Source organism: Equus asinus, chromosome X (assembly GCF_041296235.1).
Source record: "Equus asinus isolate D_3611 breed Donkey chromosome X, EquAss-T2T_v2, whole genome shotgun sequence".
Classification (NCBI taxonomy): domain Eukaryota; kingdom Metazoa; phylum Chordata; class Mammalia; order Perissodactyla; family Equidae; genus Equus; species Equus asinus.
The window spans coordinates 101,300,330-101,318,885 of NC_091820.1; the positions used below are offsets into that span (position 1 = coordinate 101,300,330).

At 49.4% G+C, this 18,556-nt stretch overlaps 1 protein-coding gene across 2 annotated transcripts in view; it reads right to left on the reverse strand.

The window, feature by feature from the left end:
* TSC22D3 (TSC22 domain family member 3) overlaps window positions 1-16,473 on the reverse strand; it is a 59,758-nt gene extending 43,285 nt beyond the window's left edge. Inside the window, exons 1-2 of one of the 2 annotated variants that reach the window (XM_014854640.3) lie at window positions 16,240-16,473; window positions 15,194-15,619 (exon numbers count right to left, since the gene is read on the reverse strand). In XM_014854640.3, the coding sequence (XP_014710126.1) occupies window positions 15,194-15,619; window positions 16,240-16,331 (518 nt within the window). In that variant the 5' untranslated portion in view covers window positions 16,332-16,473. Of the gene's footprint in view, window positions 1-15,193; window positions 15,620-15,874; window positions 16,191-16,239 lie in introns of those variants that run through there. The other variant, XM_014854642.3, reaches the window with a different exon arrangement.
* Between the last annotated feature and the right edge of the window lie 2,083 nt (window positions 16,474-18,556).

The window sequence follows — 18,556 nt, forward strand, 5'->3', positions numbered from 1 at the left end:
ATCATTAGCAACTGCGTTTTAATCACACCCCTGAACACTCTGGTTCTCATTACTTACTCACTCCAAGCCCATCATCCTTGAGTTTTAAAAATCGATCCTAATGTTCTGTTTAGCTTGGACCCCCTCTTGGAGTCACAACTCTTTACACAGTTACCACCTTCTCCTTCCCTTTTCTTGTTCATGTGAACCCTGCGCCCCTACTCCCATCATTCTAACATCCTGGGGTTCAATGAGTGTCCATGCATCCCATCCACACACATCAAGATTTTAAAGGTGTAGTGTTTCAGAATATCTAAGTTGGAAGAGACCCTAGAGACTATCTTGTCTCTCCCCTCCCCCATTTTGTAAATAGGGAAAGCAGCCCACAGAAGGGCAGGAAGTTACTTACTCAAGCTCAAGCATCAGATTGGTGGCAAAGTCGGGACTTGAATCCAGATCTTCTGGATCCAAATCTGACCCACTTTCCACTACCTCGAGCTGTAGCTCCTCCAGGAATTGCGTCTCCTCCACGAGTTCAGGGTCCTCTCCAAGCTGGGGCTCCTCCACGAGCTGGGGCTCCTCCAGCCTTTCCCCCTTCATCTCACTGCTGCCTAGGGAAGCCCGGATTCTTGATTGCCTGGCTGGGGTTGGTTCCCTCCTCTCCCCCCCGCCACTTCTCTCTCTCTCTCCCTCCCTCCCTCCCTCTCTCTCTAGCTCTCTCTCTAGCTCTCTCTCTCTCTGTAGCTGCCGGGCTAGGGTGGGAGCAACTGGAAACTCTTTCCCAGGCTCAGAAGAAAAAGTGCTCAGGGAGCCTCGGGGCCAGCCTGGGCTGGCTCTATTGTGGAGGCGGGAGGAAGTTCCCGGCCCTGAGTGCCTTTGGGGGCTCCCAGGCTCTGAGGGAAGGCTGGAGCTCCTGGGGTGAGCGCTGCCCTCCGGATCTTCTGCCGAGGCCGGGCCAGCTTCCTAAACCAACTCCCAGACTGAAGGGGAGGGCCGGATCCTCCGGGGGAGCCCAGACGGCGGCTCTGCCAGCCAGCCCCTGTGGTTGGAACTTTCAAAAAGACCAATGTTTCAGCCACTGATTTCTTTTCCAACCCGAACAGCAGGCCTTTCTGTCCCCCTTGCATGACTGTGGCTGTGGCATGCAGCCCCAGCCTGAGCAGAAGCAAGATTCCAGGGCTGGGGCTCCATAACACCCAAACCACTGGTCAATTCATTAAATGAAATCAAATAAAAAAACACCTTTTTTGGCATCAGGTGAACCCAATGCTGGTCTCCTGGCATGGAGATGTTGTGTACCTACTGGGATGGGATGTGTATGGCTGTCTAGAGACTGAGAAGTTGGAAGACCATTGGATTAGAGAATCAGGAGACATGGTTTCTCTTTTCGGCTGGTCACTAATTGGCTGTTTGGTTTTGGGCAAATATCCGCCCACTCTGGACCTCAGTTTCCTTATCTGTAATGGGAGGGGTTTAGACCAAATGGCTGCAAAAGCCATACCAGATCTAGCCTCTGTGTCTCTATCTAAGATGCATGTAGAGGCAGAAGGTGCCGGCCGCCAACCCTGAGAAGGGGGAAGCTCAGGGTCTTGAAGAAGCAGTCCCCAGCTCCACTGCCCTCTGAAATCCTTCTTCATTCACCAGCAATGCCAGTAGGGTGAACCTTGTGCTTGTAGGTTTTGATTTCTGGTAAAAATTTCAAAGCTCCCAGCAGCGGTAGCTTGTGCTCTGCCCCACCCAACGCCCCCCCCCCCCCCCCCCCCCCCCCCGCCCCTGCCTCCAGCAGGAGGAAAACCAGAGCCTTCTCAGTCATTTATACCTGAGTGTGAATGAAGAAGGTTCAGAGAGCAAGCCTTGACAGGGAAAAAGCTTCCACGCTGGGTTGCAGGTGTTAGCTGGCTCTGGGCAGGAGAGGGTGTGTGATGGACAGACAAAGGGGAAGGGTCAGTAAGGGGATTGGTGAGAGAGGGAGGCAAAGCAAGTCAGAGAAGGTTTTGTTCTGGTTCTATATATGACTTGTCTAATGATAACGAAGGCTTCCCTATACTGAGTCCTTCCTGGAAGTGTCCTCTCACTTAACCTTCCAAACCACACTTCCTCCATTTTCTGGATGAGGAAACTGACGTCCAGAGAAGTCACTTGCCAAGGTCACAGAGTCTGTCAATGGTAGTCTATCGGGCATGAAGCCGCTGTGCTTCGTGAGCACACCACGGCTAATGTCCTTCTCTGCTCCTCGATGGCCCCTCCGTGGTTTTCTGAGGGTAGAGAAGCCCATTCCAGCTTCCTACAAGGGCCAGCAGCTCCCAGCCCTCTGGGAGAGGGACAGGCAAAAGCAGAGTGGGGCCCTGCTTCTCTGGGATCCTGGCTTCTGCTCAGCAGCCCTGGGCACACCTGCAGCTAATACTAGCACAGACCTGACTAGGAGACTGAAGACACAGCATTTTGGAGATACGGTCTTTTCTGGGGGTCAGTTTCAAGTACAATTTTCAGCACTTTGGTTCTTTATTCTCTTCACTGGCCTGCATCCTGTTCATCTGGCAGGTGAGGAGCTCTTCAAAGTCTTTCTGATCCTGACTTTCAGCTGATAGGCCATTATGGCCCCTAGAGAATCACTCGCCTAAACCAAGGCTGCTTGATCTCGGCAATGAGAACATTTCCTTGGGGGTTTGCTACTATCCTAGGGCCTCAGTGAGCTGGAGGCACTTCAAAATGCATGTTGTGGGGCATTAGCAGTGACTGGGTTCCTTTTGCCTTTCTTTCCTACTGATTTGGGGCAAGAATCCCTCACAGAGGGGCACAAGTAGTGCCCAAGATTTTAATAAGGCAACTTTTGTGGATTTTCTAATCCCGGGGACGCCCCCTTAGCCTGTGTTCTCGTGGCTTCCTGCACCTTTCCTTCATTATGATCAATTGTAATGATACAGCTATTTGTGTAATTATCATTTGATGTCTGTCTCCACCACTAGATTGTAAGTTTCCTGCTGCAAGGATCCTGCCTGGTTTGTTGGTTGCCACTGTATCCTCTGTGTCTAATCTTCACTGTGTGCGTGGAAGGAGAAAACATTCTCTCCAAGTACCTGGGGCGGGTAGTCTTATTCCACTGCCCCCAGCACAGGGGTGCTCCCCCAAATTATTAGCCTGTGGAGAATAGGGGCCCCAATGAGGCTAATTTGGCCAAGAGACGAGAAGATTGAAGGATGCAGACAGGGACCCTAACAGCTTCTTAGTCTATTCCCACACCATTCCAGTCCCAAGAGAGTATATGCTGGTTTTAATGACTGATCTCCAATGGAAATTTTACAGACATTTTTATTATGAAAGTATTTCCATGTAAACACTTTCATTTATCTCACACGCACTTTCCTTTTCCTTATAAGCACCTGCTTCTAACTCCTTTGCTTTCGCCACCTGTCTGTCCCCTTCTGTCCATGGTCCTTATAATAAGCCTCTCACACTTTTATTCAGTTCTTTATTGCTACTGTCACCACCTTCCCCATATTTATAAATTAATATAACATCCCCTGGTAATTTCTTTTAGCTTCTCTGAATGCTGGTAGTCAGGAAGTTCTTTCTGCTATCTAATCTCAATCCTTCATGCTACAGTAGAGGCCTGTTTCCTCTTGTTCTGTTCCTAGTGTGGTTTGGAAACAGCTAGTCACCATCTCTGAGTTGTGACTTTTCTTATATTTCAAGATCAACTTCTCTTCTCTTTCTCTACCACTCTCTGTCCCTCCCTTAAACTCTTAGATCAATCATCTTAGTTCCTTTAGCCTGGCCCCACAGCTCCCACAAGTCCCAAGTTTACCTCTTGTTGGCTAAACCAACCTTGTAGGCTTTATCTGCACCCTTCACAATCAGATTCCCTTGGATCATGCTGAGCTCTCAGCTGTCACATGCCTTGCCATTGTGGTGGGGCCACCTCTTTCAAATGGAAGCTCTTTGGAGCCCCTTGATCAATTTCTTTGCCCTTCTTAGAGGTGTAGCCTCCCTTCTCTTTCGCATCCAGGCTGTTTTTCAGCTTGGACAAATATCTGACATTTGCAGCCCAGAAAATTTACACCTCAGGCCTCAGAAAGGAGTGCAGCCTGAAGCTCTGTGCCCCACTGCCTCTATACAATGAGAAGCATTCACTACTCAGAAGGAGGCCCAGAAAAGGAAAAGAAAACCCAGACTACCCTCCCCTTTCTTTTTTCTTTACAGTAAATAATTTACAAAAACAATTTTTCCTCCCCACAGGCTACACCCGCTTTGTCATCGGTCCCGGGGCCAGCCTTTACACATTTCCATACTGTCATGGACTATTTTTAGCAAAGGATGACATTAGTACTAGTTGCCCCGTGGGCTTCAAACTCATCTCTTCCTCTTGTCAGAATGGTGTCAGTCCTCCCTTTTTGGACCTGCTGGCAGGGGTGTGAGAAGCTACCTAGGTGGTATGACTTCAGGAGTTCCTTAGAAAGTCCTCGGTCTTAAAAATGTCCTTTTTGGCCTGGGTCTGATGATTAGAATTTCAACATGAGAGATTCATTTCTTTAGCTCAAGTATCATTTCCTCAGGAAGCCTTGTCTGATCCTTCATTATACTCTCTGACAGAAGCTTATTCCTTTTCCCTCCTGGCACCTACTAAGTTTGTAATTACACATTCATTAGTGCAACTCTTTGGTTAATATCCATCCCCCGACTCCACTTATTATTCCACGATGGCTGTGACCATGCCTTTTGTGAGTTTCCCATTCTATTCCCAGTGCCTAACACTAAGCCTGGCACATGGAAAGTGTGCAAGAAATATTTGCTGTTGACTGAATCTGTTCATGAACTTAAATGTGAACTCTCCAGAGCACTGGTGGGAAAGGGTGTGGGCACGGGTGCCCAGGACACTAGCTGGGTGACAGGGCCCCAGAAAGCCAGGGTGGAGCACTGATCATAAGCAGCAGGTCTTTCCTTAGGTGACCTGAGGTTAGTTCCTTTTGCTGTGCTAGCTCCCTCTCCTTTCCTGTCAGCTTGAGGCTGCCCTGCTTCTTCAGCCCTACCCCAGGGCCTTCATTAATAGGGCATCTGGGAAAGAGGGGTTTGACCAAGGTGCAAACAAGGCTAAAATGACACCCTGCAGGGCCACCAGCAACTTTCTTCCAGACACACTTGGGTGACTGATATACATATTCTCATGGCAGCACCTGGACAACCCCCTAGTTCTGTTACCCGCCTCAGAAGGGGCCTGGTGGAGACCAAGGCCAGAGGTGCACAGATATGAAACCACATCCCCAGGCTCCTCTGGGGCCCACCCTTGCCTGTACTCCAAAGCTCAACTCTCCTGGTTCCAATGAGCTTTCTCCAGGCATCAAGAGAGGTGCCTTCCTGCTCCGAGGATCTGAAGGCCTCCACCCCCCCAGGGCTAGCACAGGTCCCTGAGGAGAGTGTACTTGGGACCAGCCTGCCCTGAGTCAGAGAGGGGCAATGAGAGGAGAGCCGAGAGGGCCTTTCTCTCATTCTCAAAGCTTGGGGATTCTGGGTTCCAGCCCAGAAAAAATGGCAAGTGTTCCTCGTTGTCCCCACTCCAGGCCAGCCCCTTCCTACCCATGAGCCCCACTGAACTGGCAAAATTCCCCTCCCTCTCCCAACCAGAGAGCCCCGCAGCCACTTCCCACTATGGCAGAGCCAATCTATTCTTTAAGTCTCTGCTGGAAGCCGCCGCCATAAAGAGACTCTCTCTTCCTAGTTTGCTTTGGCACTGCCTACGCTCCAGACCTGCAGACCCAGGGCACAGCAAGCTTGAGGCCTTTCCCTCAAGAAGCAAGCACTCCGGCTCAGCCTGTGGTGGCTCTGGTGGAACTGTTTTGTTCTCCACCTGCCTTGGGTGCGGCTGCCCCACTCCCTCAGCTACACTCTCAGCTCCCCACGGCCCGGTCCTAGCCTCTGCTGCCTCTCGTGTCCGCTACAGTGCTTAGCAGGGTAGGCATCCAATAAATCTGCAGTAGGCACTCGATAAATAGCAGGGCCTTGGTCAATAAATGATGGATTGATTAAATGAAGTGCTTGGTCGCTCAGTACAAGGCCGAATGAGGTGCTGCCATCATTCATTCTCTGTGCACCTGGGCAGGCAGAGTACATTGCTTTCAAACTGAGCAGGGTTTTTTTCTTATCCTTTCTTTGTTTCTTTTTTTTTTTTTTAAGATTTTATTTTTTCCTTTTTCTCCCCAAAGCCCCCCGGTACATAGTTGTATATTCTTCGTTGTGGGTCCTTCTAGTTGTGGTATGTGGGACGCTGCCTCAGCGTGGTTTGATGAGCAGTGCCATGTCCGCACCCAGGATTCGAACCAACTGGGCCACCTGCAGCAGAGCGCGAGAACTTAACCACTCGGCCATGGGGCCAGCCCCTCTTTGTTTCTTTGTTTTACTACAACTATGAACTGAAAGGGCAGGGGGATAAGGAGAAGTGAGGGGCTGGAGGCCTAGGAGGGGTCTCAAGAAAGGGAACTTCTGCACCTCCACCTCAGGCCCCCCAATACTGACTGGATTCTGGCTGTGGCCCGGGAGACTTGGGCTGCCCAGATCTCCCGAGATGGTGGTCTTGAGCTTGTCTGAGGATTCATGAGTCTGAACTTTGGATACAACCATGCCTGCTGGTAATTCCCACTCCAACTTTTTTACTTTATTTCCCTGTTTCTCTTTTTCTCCAACTAGAGAGCAGTGTCCCCAACTACCCTCAGCCTGTGAGCCATTTACCTGCTGGCAACACAGTGGGACAGGCTGGGATAAAAACAAGGGAAGAGAAGAAGAGGACCTGTTAGTTTAGTCACAACCACTGAGCCAATGGAAGATTAGCTCGATGGGGCTATTCTATGTTATAAATAGTCAAATGAGCTTATTAGAGAAATACGCCATAGAACTCAGTCAGCCCGACTTCGCTGAGGACTTGGTTACACCAAGCCAGCCATGTCATTTTCTGAATAGGCCGGGAAGGGGGCTAAGAACCACTGTGAACTCAGGCCAGCCTAAAGTCACCGTGAGACTTCATAGAGAATGGACTGGAAATTGGCTCTTTTAGAGCGTTCCTTTTCTTTTTTTCTTTTTCTTTTTCCGGTGAGGAAGATCAGCCCTGAGCTAACATCCATTGCCAATCTTCCTCTTTTTGCTTGAGGAAGATTTCCCTGAGCTAACGTCTGTGCCAATCTTTCTGTATTTTCTATGTGGGATGCCACCACAGCATGGCTTGGTAAGCGGTGGGTAGGTCTGTACCTGGGATCCGAACCTGTGAACCCCGGGCCACTGAAGCAGGGCGCGCAAACTTAACCACTACACCACCAGGCCGGGCCTAGAGCCTTCCTTTAAACAGCTCCTCCAGCTTCCAGTAAACACTTCTGCCTGGGGTCCCTAAAACAGTGCCTGAACCAACAAGCAGATACAAAAGAAAGAGGGACTTCTGAGACCTATTCTGGGGCCCCTCCAGATGCACTAGGCTGTCTCTTTAGCAGTGTACTATCAGGTGATAGCAGGAGCCTCCCACCCCCCTAAAATGTCCTAAACCACACTAAGCCCACAGCAGCTCACGTGCCCGCTTGCATTTGCTTCTAAGTGGGAGGGCTCAGGGGGGATCACCTTGGCAGTCTGGCACTTGCCTCTGAGCAGACTGCTTGCCTACCACTAGGGAAAGCAGGCTTTTCCTTTGGAATTCTGATGAGTTTACTTAGACCCCCAGCAGGCTTCTGAATGCCTGGCCCCAGGGAAGCCTGCCACTGAGCAAGCAGAAGCTTGATGCCTCAGTAACCTGGCTCTGTTACATAAGGCACTATGCAAGATATGAGTCAGGGCCCTTAGGCTGGGGGGGGGGGGGGCGGGGCGGGAAGTAAGCCAGGAAGGAGCCACTGGAACCACTGGAACCACTTCCCTTCCTCTCACTTCTCACCCCCTTCTTCCTCAGGAATAGCCAGAGCCAATCACCGGCCTAGACAGCTCCAGCGAGCAGGGAATCCCGGCCAGACCCCCGGCAGCTGCTGCCCATCTCCCCTGAAGAGAAGACAAGAGGAAGTGGGTTGAATACCCAAGGCTATTTCGTGAGTAAATTCTTCCTTCGAGGAAGGATGGGGAAGGTCCCTGTGGGGCTTTATCCACAGGCGGGGCCTAATTTCAGGCTGGGCCTATTTGAGGAAAGTGTCTCCCAGGGGAGAAAGGCTGATAGCGTGCCTGGGGCATCACTGACCAAACAGGCTTCCAGCTCCTGTTTCCCCTTAGGCTAGTGTCCGCACAATGGGAAGCTTCCCATTCAGTCTCCGTGCTGGCTGGGGTCTCACACCTCTTAGACTATCTTCAAAAGAGCAATAGCTACTTTGAGGCTGGGGTTTCCAGCCAGAAGATACAGGTGAATTTGCCTTGCCTGCTGACGGGATTCCCTCCTGCGTGGATTAGCATTTGGAAAAACTTGCTTTCTACTCTCACAGACCTTCATCTTATCCCCACTCTGACTCCTTAGCTAAGCTGGATTTTGGCATGATAGACAGTGGCCTCCATAAGCCATTCTCCCTGCCCTGACTCATCTAACCTGCTTTCAGGCTGGGATCTAGCCTTCTGGCCTTCATGGGGCTCCCATTAGCCCACGGGGTTCTATGGAGGGCCTGCTCTGACAAAGCTGTGGCCCTGTAGTGAAGCCCTAACTCTTGTCGCATTATTGCAGGTATTGGGACAGCACAACCTGTCCTGGGCCATTATTGCTCTCTTCATCTAAAAGGGAAATTTTGTCTTTTTGACCCCTGTGGTCATGGAATGCTCTCCCTTGAGTGCACTGAGCACACAGAGTACCCCACCAAATGGGCCCAAGCTTCAGTCCCACTCAGCACGTTACTTCTCCAGGGCTTGAGAGGCTATTGCACGACATCAACCAACTTGTTATGTAAAGCCAGCCAGCCATGGCAGATTATAGCTTTGCAGTTATCTTGAGGGATGCCTTACATAAGAGGAGAAAGTTCAGGTAGGAGCAGAACCACAATGAGGAAGCACAGTGCAATGGCCACCATCAGGTGCAGACACAGCCGTCCTCATTCCTCCCAACCAGCCCACAAAGTGGGGGCAAGTGCACTGCTGGCTCTATCACTCAACGGACCGGAGACCCTGGCAGCCTTGGCCAGACACATCCATCTCCATTTACCCAGCCTCCCTGGCCTTCAGGACCTGTACTGGAAAGGAGCCAACACTCTACCTGGAATTGGGAGCTTGTTAGTTTATCTGGAAGTGCAAATATAAGCAGGAGTGTTAACCTTCTCTTCAAGCAGGGAGGGAAATTAAGGTCACCCTGGAAAGAGCTATTTTCTGAGGTGTGGGCTCACATGGGTCCACTCTTGGCAAACTTGAGGAGTGGGTGAAGTTCGTGCTCTGTTCTTCCCACCCTGCTTTAAGAGCACAAACCTTCCATGCAGACCTCTCGAGCCCTCATGCTGCCGAGAGCCCCATGCCGCGGCAGGCTTTCCACAGACTCCCGCCTCGTCTCTCTACCTCTCTTCTTGGCTTTCTCATGTCCCATTCCCCTAGAACCTTACTCACAGTGGGCTGTCACAGTGAAAGAAGTTCTGATAAAGAAATCCACACAAAGGAGTCAATGAGAAGTAATGATGTTACATGTTACTCTTTTAAAAGGTATGGTAGACCCTGGCCCTTCATGAGAGAGACACACTAAAACTTTTGACAGTCCTTAATTCATAAGCATCCCCAAAGCCCAAAGCGTATCATTTTCCCCATAAAACTTCTACTTCCATCACTTCGTTAAACTTCTCAGCTTTCTTTTCATTGTAATCACCAGCACTAGCGGCTGACTGCGGGAGGGGTATTCTCCTCAAAGAAACAGATGTTTGCTCATTTCATGAGAGTTACTACATTTGTACGGACTGACTATGAGTAGAGAACCACAAAATTGGGTTGAAAAGTAGGTACTGGGCAACTTCACTCCTAGGTATATATCCAAAAGAATGAAAGCAGGGACTGAAAAAGTTACTTGTACACTAACGTTCATGCCAGCATTTTTCACCATAGCCGACAGGTGGAAACAACCTAAGTGTCCATGGATACTTGAATGGATAAACAAAATGTGGTATACATATACAACGGAATATTATTCAGTCATAAAAAGGAATGAAGTCCTTTACATGTGACAATATGGATAAACTGTGAAAACAGTATGCTAAGTGAAGAAGTCAGACACAACAGACCAAATATTGTATGATTCCACTTATACGAAATAATTAGAGTAGGCAAATTCACAGAGACAGAAAGTAGATTAGAGGTTACCAGGGGCTGGGGGAGGGGAGAATGGGGAGTTAGTGTTTAATAGGTACAGAGTTTCTGTTTGGGATGATGACAAAGTCCTGGAAATGGATAGTGGTAATGGTTGCACAACATTGTGAATGTATCTAATGCCACTGAACTGTACAGTGAAAAATGGCTAAAATGGCAAATTTTATGTCATCTACATTCTACTGCAATATATGTAAATATGTAATATATACATATAAACATATTATTTTATATACATAAATAGAACACACACATATATCATATATATGATACATATATATAGTAGGTGCTGGTAGAGTACTAGAGTCACTCACCAGCGAAAGCCTCTTAGCACACAGAATTTACATCTGTGTCTCAGCAAAAAGACAATTTCTTACACGTTGAGATTCTCAGGAGGAGGTCTCCAAACCGTGAATGTTCAGTTTGCAAATGCATTTGTGTTTTTAACAGGGAATGTGCCTTAATCCAAGAGCGCCTATTCTTTGTCAGACCACTAGGCACTCAGGAAATGGTTATTTTCAATTACCTTGGGCTAGGGAAGAACTTTCGAAGCTTGATACCAAAAGCAAAAATCACAAAGGCAAAGAATGACAGGCTTAACCACATGGAAATCCAAAACCTCTCTACAGCAAAGAACTCCATCCTCAAAATCAAATGGCAAATTAGTTGACAAAGGGTTGCAATCCCTAATTCAGGGTTTCTCACGGTGTGGTCCACATACCACTGGTGCTATGGGAGAGGAGTTTTAGTTGGTACACGGACAGAGAAGTGAATCTTAGAGCATGAATTCAGGCACTACAGCAGGCAGGCAGGAGAATAGTTTTGCCCCTCACATCACACCATATAAGTGGCTAAGTCCTCAGAAGTCAAGATCAGGAATAAGCGTTTATGAAATCATTAGTTCTAAGACTCAGAAAAGCACAAATAATTTGTTATGCAATTTTTTCTTGGAAACCTGATCCCTGAATCTATATTTTTTCCCTTACTCTATATGTCAACTCAATAGGGAAGGTTAAATGAATTAGCACACATAAAGTAATTAGAAATCTTTGCTATTATTTTCTGAGCATCTAAGTGTGGGAACCAGTTGCTGCCAGCTCAGAAGCTTAAAGGTACTCTTCCAGGGCTTTCAGAGCTGGAGGGGACTCTGATTCAGATTATCTCAGACCACCCTGGGCAGGTGCGCTCAGGGGCTGAAGGCGAATACACAATAGAGCTGATTAAGAAGTTTTGGATAAATCTTATAAATAAATTTGACGTGACAACAATAGAATATGGCAAAAGTTCCCATTTCAGCTTGCTATACCTTACTGATCAGAGAATTAAGGTCCCTCAAATTTCAACTTTGGAAGTTTTTTCATAGGCTACATTTAAATTGGAAATTTTCGCTGTTTGCCCAGCTTATTCTATCCGCCTCCTTAGTTTTCCAGTTTTAGAAGTATATTCAAATGATAAGATAGAGTTCCCTAATAACTGGGTGACCAACTACCCCAGTTTCCCTGGGACTGTCCCAGTCTGAGCATTGAAGGAACTGTGGCCCTGAAATGGGAGGGTTGGTCACTCTACCTAGTAAAGACATTTTAACCATTTGGTTAGTTTCTGGGCTAATATTTGCCTCTGCTTAACAATTCTTTCTTCAGAGACAATTCTTTAGTGCCTGACTGATCTTAGGTGGAGTTTCGGCTCTGCTCTTCATTGTGAGGCATGGGGCAAGTTACTTAATTTTCCCCAGTCTCAATTTCCTTCATTATAAAATGTAGAAGGATGATAACAGTACCCATTTGATGGGGTTGGTGTAAATATTAAATCAGATTATGTGGCTGTAATACACATATTGTAAATGCTCAATAAATATGAGCTATTAATCTGTTATAGTTATTAGTTCTAACACAAGCTTGAAGGGATGGTATTTAAAACACATTCTCTCCCCTCTCAATAGTCTAGAGGCACCATTTACATACCAACAACCTGCATGCCCATTACCATGATTCATAAGTATACACACAGCACTGTCCATCAGGAGTTCTACCAGGCTATTAGTTACTGCAGGTGGTTCAAACCGGAAAAAAAAAAATCACCTTTAAACTTTAATAAGGATTTTCGAAGACTAAGTTAAAGTTGTAAAATCTTTACATATGACCACACCAATAATTAAGCAGTCATCTAACTGAAAAACCTTTATTGACTACTGGCTGTATAACTAGAAGCCAAGGAAAAACCAAGCGAGGGTACAACACAGCCCAGCCTCACATTGCTTACACTCTTGTGTTCCAAGGAGACCAAGAGCTAAGCTGGGAGCCAGGGACAGGTCAAAGCAGACACACCAGTTAGAAATAAGGATGTGCCCCGTTCTTAGTCTCAAGAATATAGGAGCCCTTTCAGCAGAGGAGTGGGCTGCAGGAGGTGGCGCAGGGAGAGTTGCTTCCCTGGAAGAGGCAGTTTTGAAAGTAGGCAAATTAAAGGAAAAAAGACACCCAAGTGGGAATTTGAAATATCAAATCATTAAAAGGAATAGAGGTAAAAATGATGGCATTTGAAATATCAAACCATTAAGTGGAACAGAAGTAGAAATGATGGCTAAGTTATGAAGATAAAAACCTAGGGAATAAACAAAGTAAGAAAGTGGGAATTTTCACTTTGGAGAAAACCGTCCAGCTCAGATGTTGGCGAAGTCCCAGGACTAGTAATACTGGTCTCTTACTTGGCTAATGAGCATGTCATACTGGGCAAAACCTAAAGCAAATTCAGAACCCCCAATCTCTAAGGTCCCAGTTGTCCAGGAAAATGGGAGAATGCTTTGTCCTGCTAGAACTATAAGCCTATTACCACAGGACCCCGTCGCTCCCTAGCCGCACTGAAGCCTGAGGGCTTGCTGGTTCGCTGCTCAGCTGTTTGGGACGCGGAGTTGCTCTAATTCCAGGAGGCAGGGTGCTCAGGTACACAATTTCAACAATCCCAACAATTCGCCCTGCTCCCCCCACCAATGCCCTCAGCACCCTGTGCCTCCACCACACAGCATTTCCAGGGTTTGCCAAGAACCAAGCGTCAACAGACTGGTGTCAATGGAGCAGGTGACAAAGGAGGTTTCTCCGTTTAAGAAACCCGGACAACCAGAAAACCTCCCAAGGTGTGGCACAAGCAACATTTTGATCTCAGGCTCTCAGCCTCACACTCACTACCTAGGTCTGATGGTCCTAGGCCCCGCACCTAGGAACCAGAGCTGAGGAAGCATCCCCTCTTACACCTCATCACGGCCATTTTGGGACAGTTTCTCTCCAAGTTGAAAGAGTGCAAACCCTACAGGCACTCTTTCCAAGTGTCTGCTACCCCTCCTCCCGCCGCCACTCTCCTCCTGAGAGCAGAGCTGGATTGTTAAGAGCCTGTTAGGCTTTTAGCTCCGCAGGGTTACAGCACCTGTGGTCTGATAAACTTGTAGTAATCTTTCACCAGAAATGAAGATTCCCTCAAAACCTGTTCCATAAGCGGCCTGGTTTCTTTGAGACAATGAGATAAACTGATACCTAAAGTGAAATAACAGGTGAGAAAGGGCTTTGATGGCGTGGAAAATGCCTGAGAAATACAACTTGTTATAATAATAGTAACGAAGTCAGCAGCCCCGCTTGTTCCCTCCAGGAACTTCTGGGGCTGAGAAAACAAATCTAGTCTTAGCACTAAGTGAGGGTAGTTCTTGCCTATCTCAATTGCTTTCAAAACTTTTTACTTGTGCCTCACCAAAAAGCCATCTAATTATTCAAATATTCTGTGGATGCTCAAAATTTCTTATTACCTTGTCTGAGCACACCATCTGCCCATGACCTGGAATGTCAGAACTAGAAAGAACCTTAGAGACCAGAAAAGGTCAGGCGACTTGCTTAGGCTCACACAGGAGGTAAAGCCATAACTTGTACTACAACCGAGGTCTCCCACAACGGGGTTCTCTTTTTCTTACACAACCTGCGTCATTGAGAAAGAATAAAATCCACCCCCTTACACACACACACACACACACACACACACACAGTGCCCTGTCCCGACGCTCTAAGAACACCAAACCCACAACTGGATTTCCTGAAGTTGCCTCCCTCGCCTTGAAATTGCCTCAGCTGACCCCTCCAGGACTGGCTTTCACCAGAGTGTCTCAGACTGGAGGGCAGCAGCCACCTTGTGTCTTCCCATTGTGTGTCACCCCTCCCCTCTCCTTTCCTTGCCCTTCAGCAGGATTTCTAGAAAGTCTGACCAGCACTCGAACACACGCCTGTGAGACATGGATTCATCCACTCTCCTGTCCTAGGATGCTCTCTGGGGCTGCTTTTAGCCGTCATTTGAAATTGAAGGCTGGGATCCATGGAGGAGGTGGGGGTCCCCCCATCTAGACTCTAAACAAATTCTCAAAGGTCTCCAATATTTCTTATTCCCACCCTCCCCCACACCAGCAGCAGCTTAATTTGGACATTTTGCTTGCCCTCAATGTCCGTCAGGGCCGCTCAGTAATTTAAAAGCCCTTGCAGTTTCAATCCGAGTTTGCACATTTAAAAATGAGCTTTGGAGAAGGGTGGAACTCAGATCCCAAGAGCATCCCAGAGCAGAATCTCCAAAGTGACTGTGGAAATACATGCATTTGAGAAGGGGGTGCCGCCAGCTACCCCCAAACCATCTAGAGCTCTGTCCACCGTCTGAACTCCATCATCTTCCCAGAAAAGCCTCTGCAGCCACCGTTCAAAATAGGGCTCCCACCTGCGGGCCTCCCCCCAGTCGCCCTAGGACTCCAGGTAGCCTCAGGGTCGGGTCATGGCAGCGGAGGAGCCTGACCCCCCTAGGGCTCCCCATGAACTTCTTGGTTGCCCCTTTTGTCAGAGGCGAGGGTCCAGCAGAGGCTGGTGCGAGTTGGGATCGCGTGCCTCCCCCTCCCCCCACCCACGCCGTGTGCCCAGCCACCCACCTGTGGAAAAAGAGCAGGATGGAAAGCATGGTCTGGTCGATGTTGCGGTTGCAGATGCCCTCGTTGATCAGGTAGCAGGGGTCCCGCAGCACGGGCTCTAGCGAATCCTGCCGCATTATGCTGTTGAGCTTATCGGTGTTGAGGTTCTCGAAGATCAGCTTCTCCTGCAGCTGCCGAAAGTTGCTCACGGTAGGGCTGCCCGGGTTGTTGTTGTCCCCGCCGCTGTCTCCCTGGAGCCCGCTGCGGTGGGCCAGGTCCAGACAGCAATTGCAGCAGTCGAGGCCGACAGGTGAGCGGCAGTCGGTCTCGGGCTTGGCCATCTTCTCAGGCTCGGGGGCCGCCTGGCCTGCGAGGTCAGGGGCGGCTGGCAGGTGCGCGCCCTCTGGGCTGGTCTGAAGGGACTCCAGGGTGTCCGGAACAGACAAGCTGTGAGGAGAAGAGTTGGAAATTAGCGCCTAAAGCGAGCCACCCCCGGCTTGGTCCCCTTCTGGCTGCGCTGCTCCGGGTGCGAATACAAACAGCTGGACAAACAGCTCTGAGCGGATCCTTCGGGCTCACTTCCTTCTCTTCCTCCTCCTCCTCCTCCCCCTCCTCTAGAGGCTGGGGCCGCCCCCTGAGGTGCCACACGAGGCCCCAGCGCAGTCCCAAGTTTCCCAAGTGTGAGCGGGGATCGGGGCGGACCTGTAGCAGCAGGAAGGGCGGGCAGCAGGGCAGAGGGAGAACCCGGGCGCGCCCTCGCTCCTTCCCTTCTCTGCTCCCTCCCTCCCCGGCTCGCGGGCTCTGCCGCTCTCGGGCTCCCCTGGGCTGTGCCGGCGGAGCGGTGGCAGGAGCCGAGAGCGAGTGAGCGAGTGAGCGAGCTGCACGCCCAGGAGTCAGCACCGGGCTGTGACAGCATGTAAATTATCCCAGAGGGGCCGGCGGAGAACGCTCCTCAGCCGCTTCCCCCGGCGAGCGCCAGCCCCGGAGCCGGCTTCGTCCTGCCCCCAATCCTCCGCCCCTGCCCCGCCCGCACCCTCGCGCCCTTGCACCCACACAGCCGCTCGCACCCTCGCCCGCGCTCGCGGGAGCCGGACCCGGCTCTCCCTCCCTCAGCGCGCCCGGCGCCTCGGCTCCGACTCTCTCGCGGCTCACGGCGCATCCTCGGCTAGAAATGTACGAGCGGCCGGGGCCGGCGCGCCACCCTGATCTCGAGCTCGGCGGGAGGGCACGTGTCTCTTGTCCCACCGCGGACGAATCTCTCTACAGGAGAGACGCCTCTCTCGAGAGCCGGTCTTGTCAGAGCCTTGTACACTGCCGCCCTCCACAAGCCTGTTTTCGGGGGCGGGGTGCAAAGAGAGAGGTTGCCCCCGCAGAGAGTCTGAGAATGTCAGGCACACATCAAGAGGACCCAATAAATGCCTTGAACAAAACTCGCAGAAGCACGCTCAGACTCTCCTCGGTTTTTGTCCCTTCTCACTTCACTTATCTCCCCCTTCCCGCACTTGCTCTCGCCTCTCTTCCCTGAACCCCATCTGAGGCCATCTCTGTCCTGGCTTCCGCGAATGCTACGCCGGATCCCCAGGAGGCTTCTCGCTGCCCAGCCCCTCTCAATCTCTTTTCCCTTTGCGCCCCTTCACCCCGAAACCCCCTTCCCCCGCCTTCCTTCTCTCAGCATTATTCTCCCACTCTTTTCATTTTCTCTCATTTTTTCTTTTCCTTATTTCTATTTCTTTACCCATTTCCGCTCTCTTCCCTTTCTTTCTTGCCCTCTTTCTTTCCTTATTTCTTTTTCTCTCATACTGTATTTCCTTATTTACCCCCTTTCTCCTCTATTCCTCTTTTTCTCTCCCCGGTGCCCCTTTATTTCTCCCATTTTATTTTCCCCTCGCTTCTCTCGCTTCAGCACCGCATTTTTCTCCTCACCTCACTTATCTTCCCCTATTTTTCCAAACTCACTCCCTCCTCTTTTTTCTGATCCCCATCTGGCACCATCGGTGATCTCTGTCTTACTCTTTTAAGAGATGTGGTGATTGGATGTTCACGGGCACTAGGGTGTCGTCGTAAAACTGCCGCCAGCTCGGTTCTTGGCTCTGAAGGGAAGGAGACCCTGGAGTTGAGGAAAGGTGAAAGGGCAGATTTGTGGAGAACAAGGCGAGCTGGTGCCCTGGGTCGTACCCCAGCTCTGTGAAATTAGGGATGTGATGAGCGGGCAAGCGGTAGACCCAGGGTGTCTCAGGACTTGGAGACTTGGAACACTTTAGATGTATAGGATTCGATAATTATTGGTTCCTGAAAAAGATTCAAAATACTCAGGATGTTCGGTTTTCGCATAAAACTCAAATGGATTTCAGTTTGTCAGTACTCCCCACCCCACCCTTCGGTTCGTTTCATTCACAAGCCCATGGCCCTTGCAATAGAGCAGTGTATACCGCCATCTTGTGTTTAAGACATGAATGTGCCCTGGGTGGATCACAGAGTGAGATCTTTGGGAGACACCAGAGGTGCCTCCTAGTGGAACCCACGCTGCATTGGTTGTGAGAGTAGGAAGCAAGATGAGGCAGATCCTTTACACTAAGAGGGTGCCTAGCCAAGCTGCGTGCCTGGACACCAGTCAGGGCAGAGGCACCCTCTTTCTAGTTGAGCGCCACTTGCCTGAGTCGCTGTGTATTGGGCTTCCATAGATCTGAAGTTTCCTCCAGATACCACAAGCATCAGCCCTGTGATTAGGAGGAAAAGGCAACCAACAGACACCTGTTCCTAAGGCTCTGGGGGTCTTACATGGGGCCTGGCAATTTTCAGAAATGGAGGGAAGGCTGTACTCTCTCTGCTGTAGGGGCCAGAAAACCAAAACCAAGCTGTATCCCCGGCTCCTGACAGGATCCCAAGATGAGAGATGAGAGAGGTGCTTGGAGGTCATTGACAAGACCAGCAGAGCTGAGAATGTGGTTCCTGTATTCACACAGACTGCTGAGAATTCTGTTTGTTCTCTCAAAACGCAGTCCTTCAGAGGGGCTAATTTCCCCTTTTCTTCTTCGTTGTTGTTTTTGTTTTTTTTAATGTTCTTGGGTAAAAGCCAGAGGAGGTAATAGAATATGAAATTTCATGCGCATTGTGTAGACTTATAGCCTACTGAATTGTTTTTTAATTACAGTGTTTATGATTTTCCCTCTTGTTTATAATTATTTTATGTTAAATGTTATAATAAAATATATTAGTTCCATAAATGTTTATTTGAATTGTATTTTGAGAACTACTGGGGCCTTTTGCTTCTTTGCTTGCCTGAGTCCTCTTATCTTTGTGCGTAACCTTGGGATGAGGCCCCGGTGGAAGTATTTCCTTCTTGGCATTTGGCACCATTAAACTCAAGATTTTGTCCCCTTGACA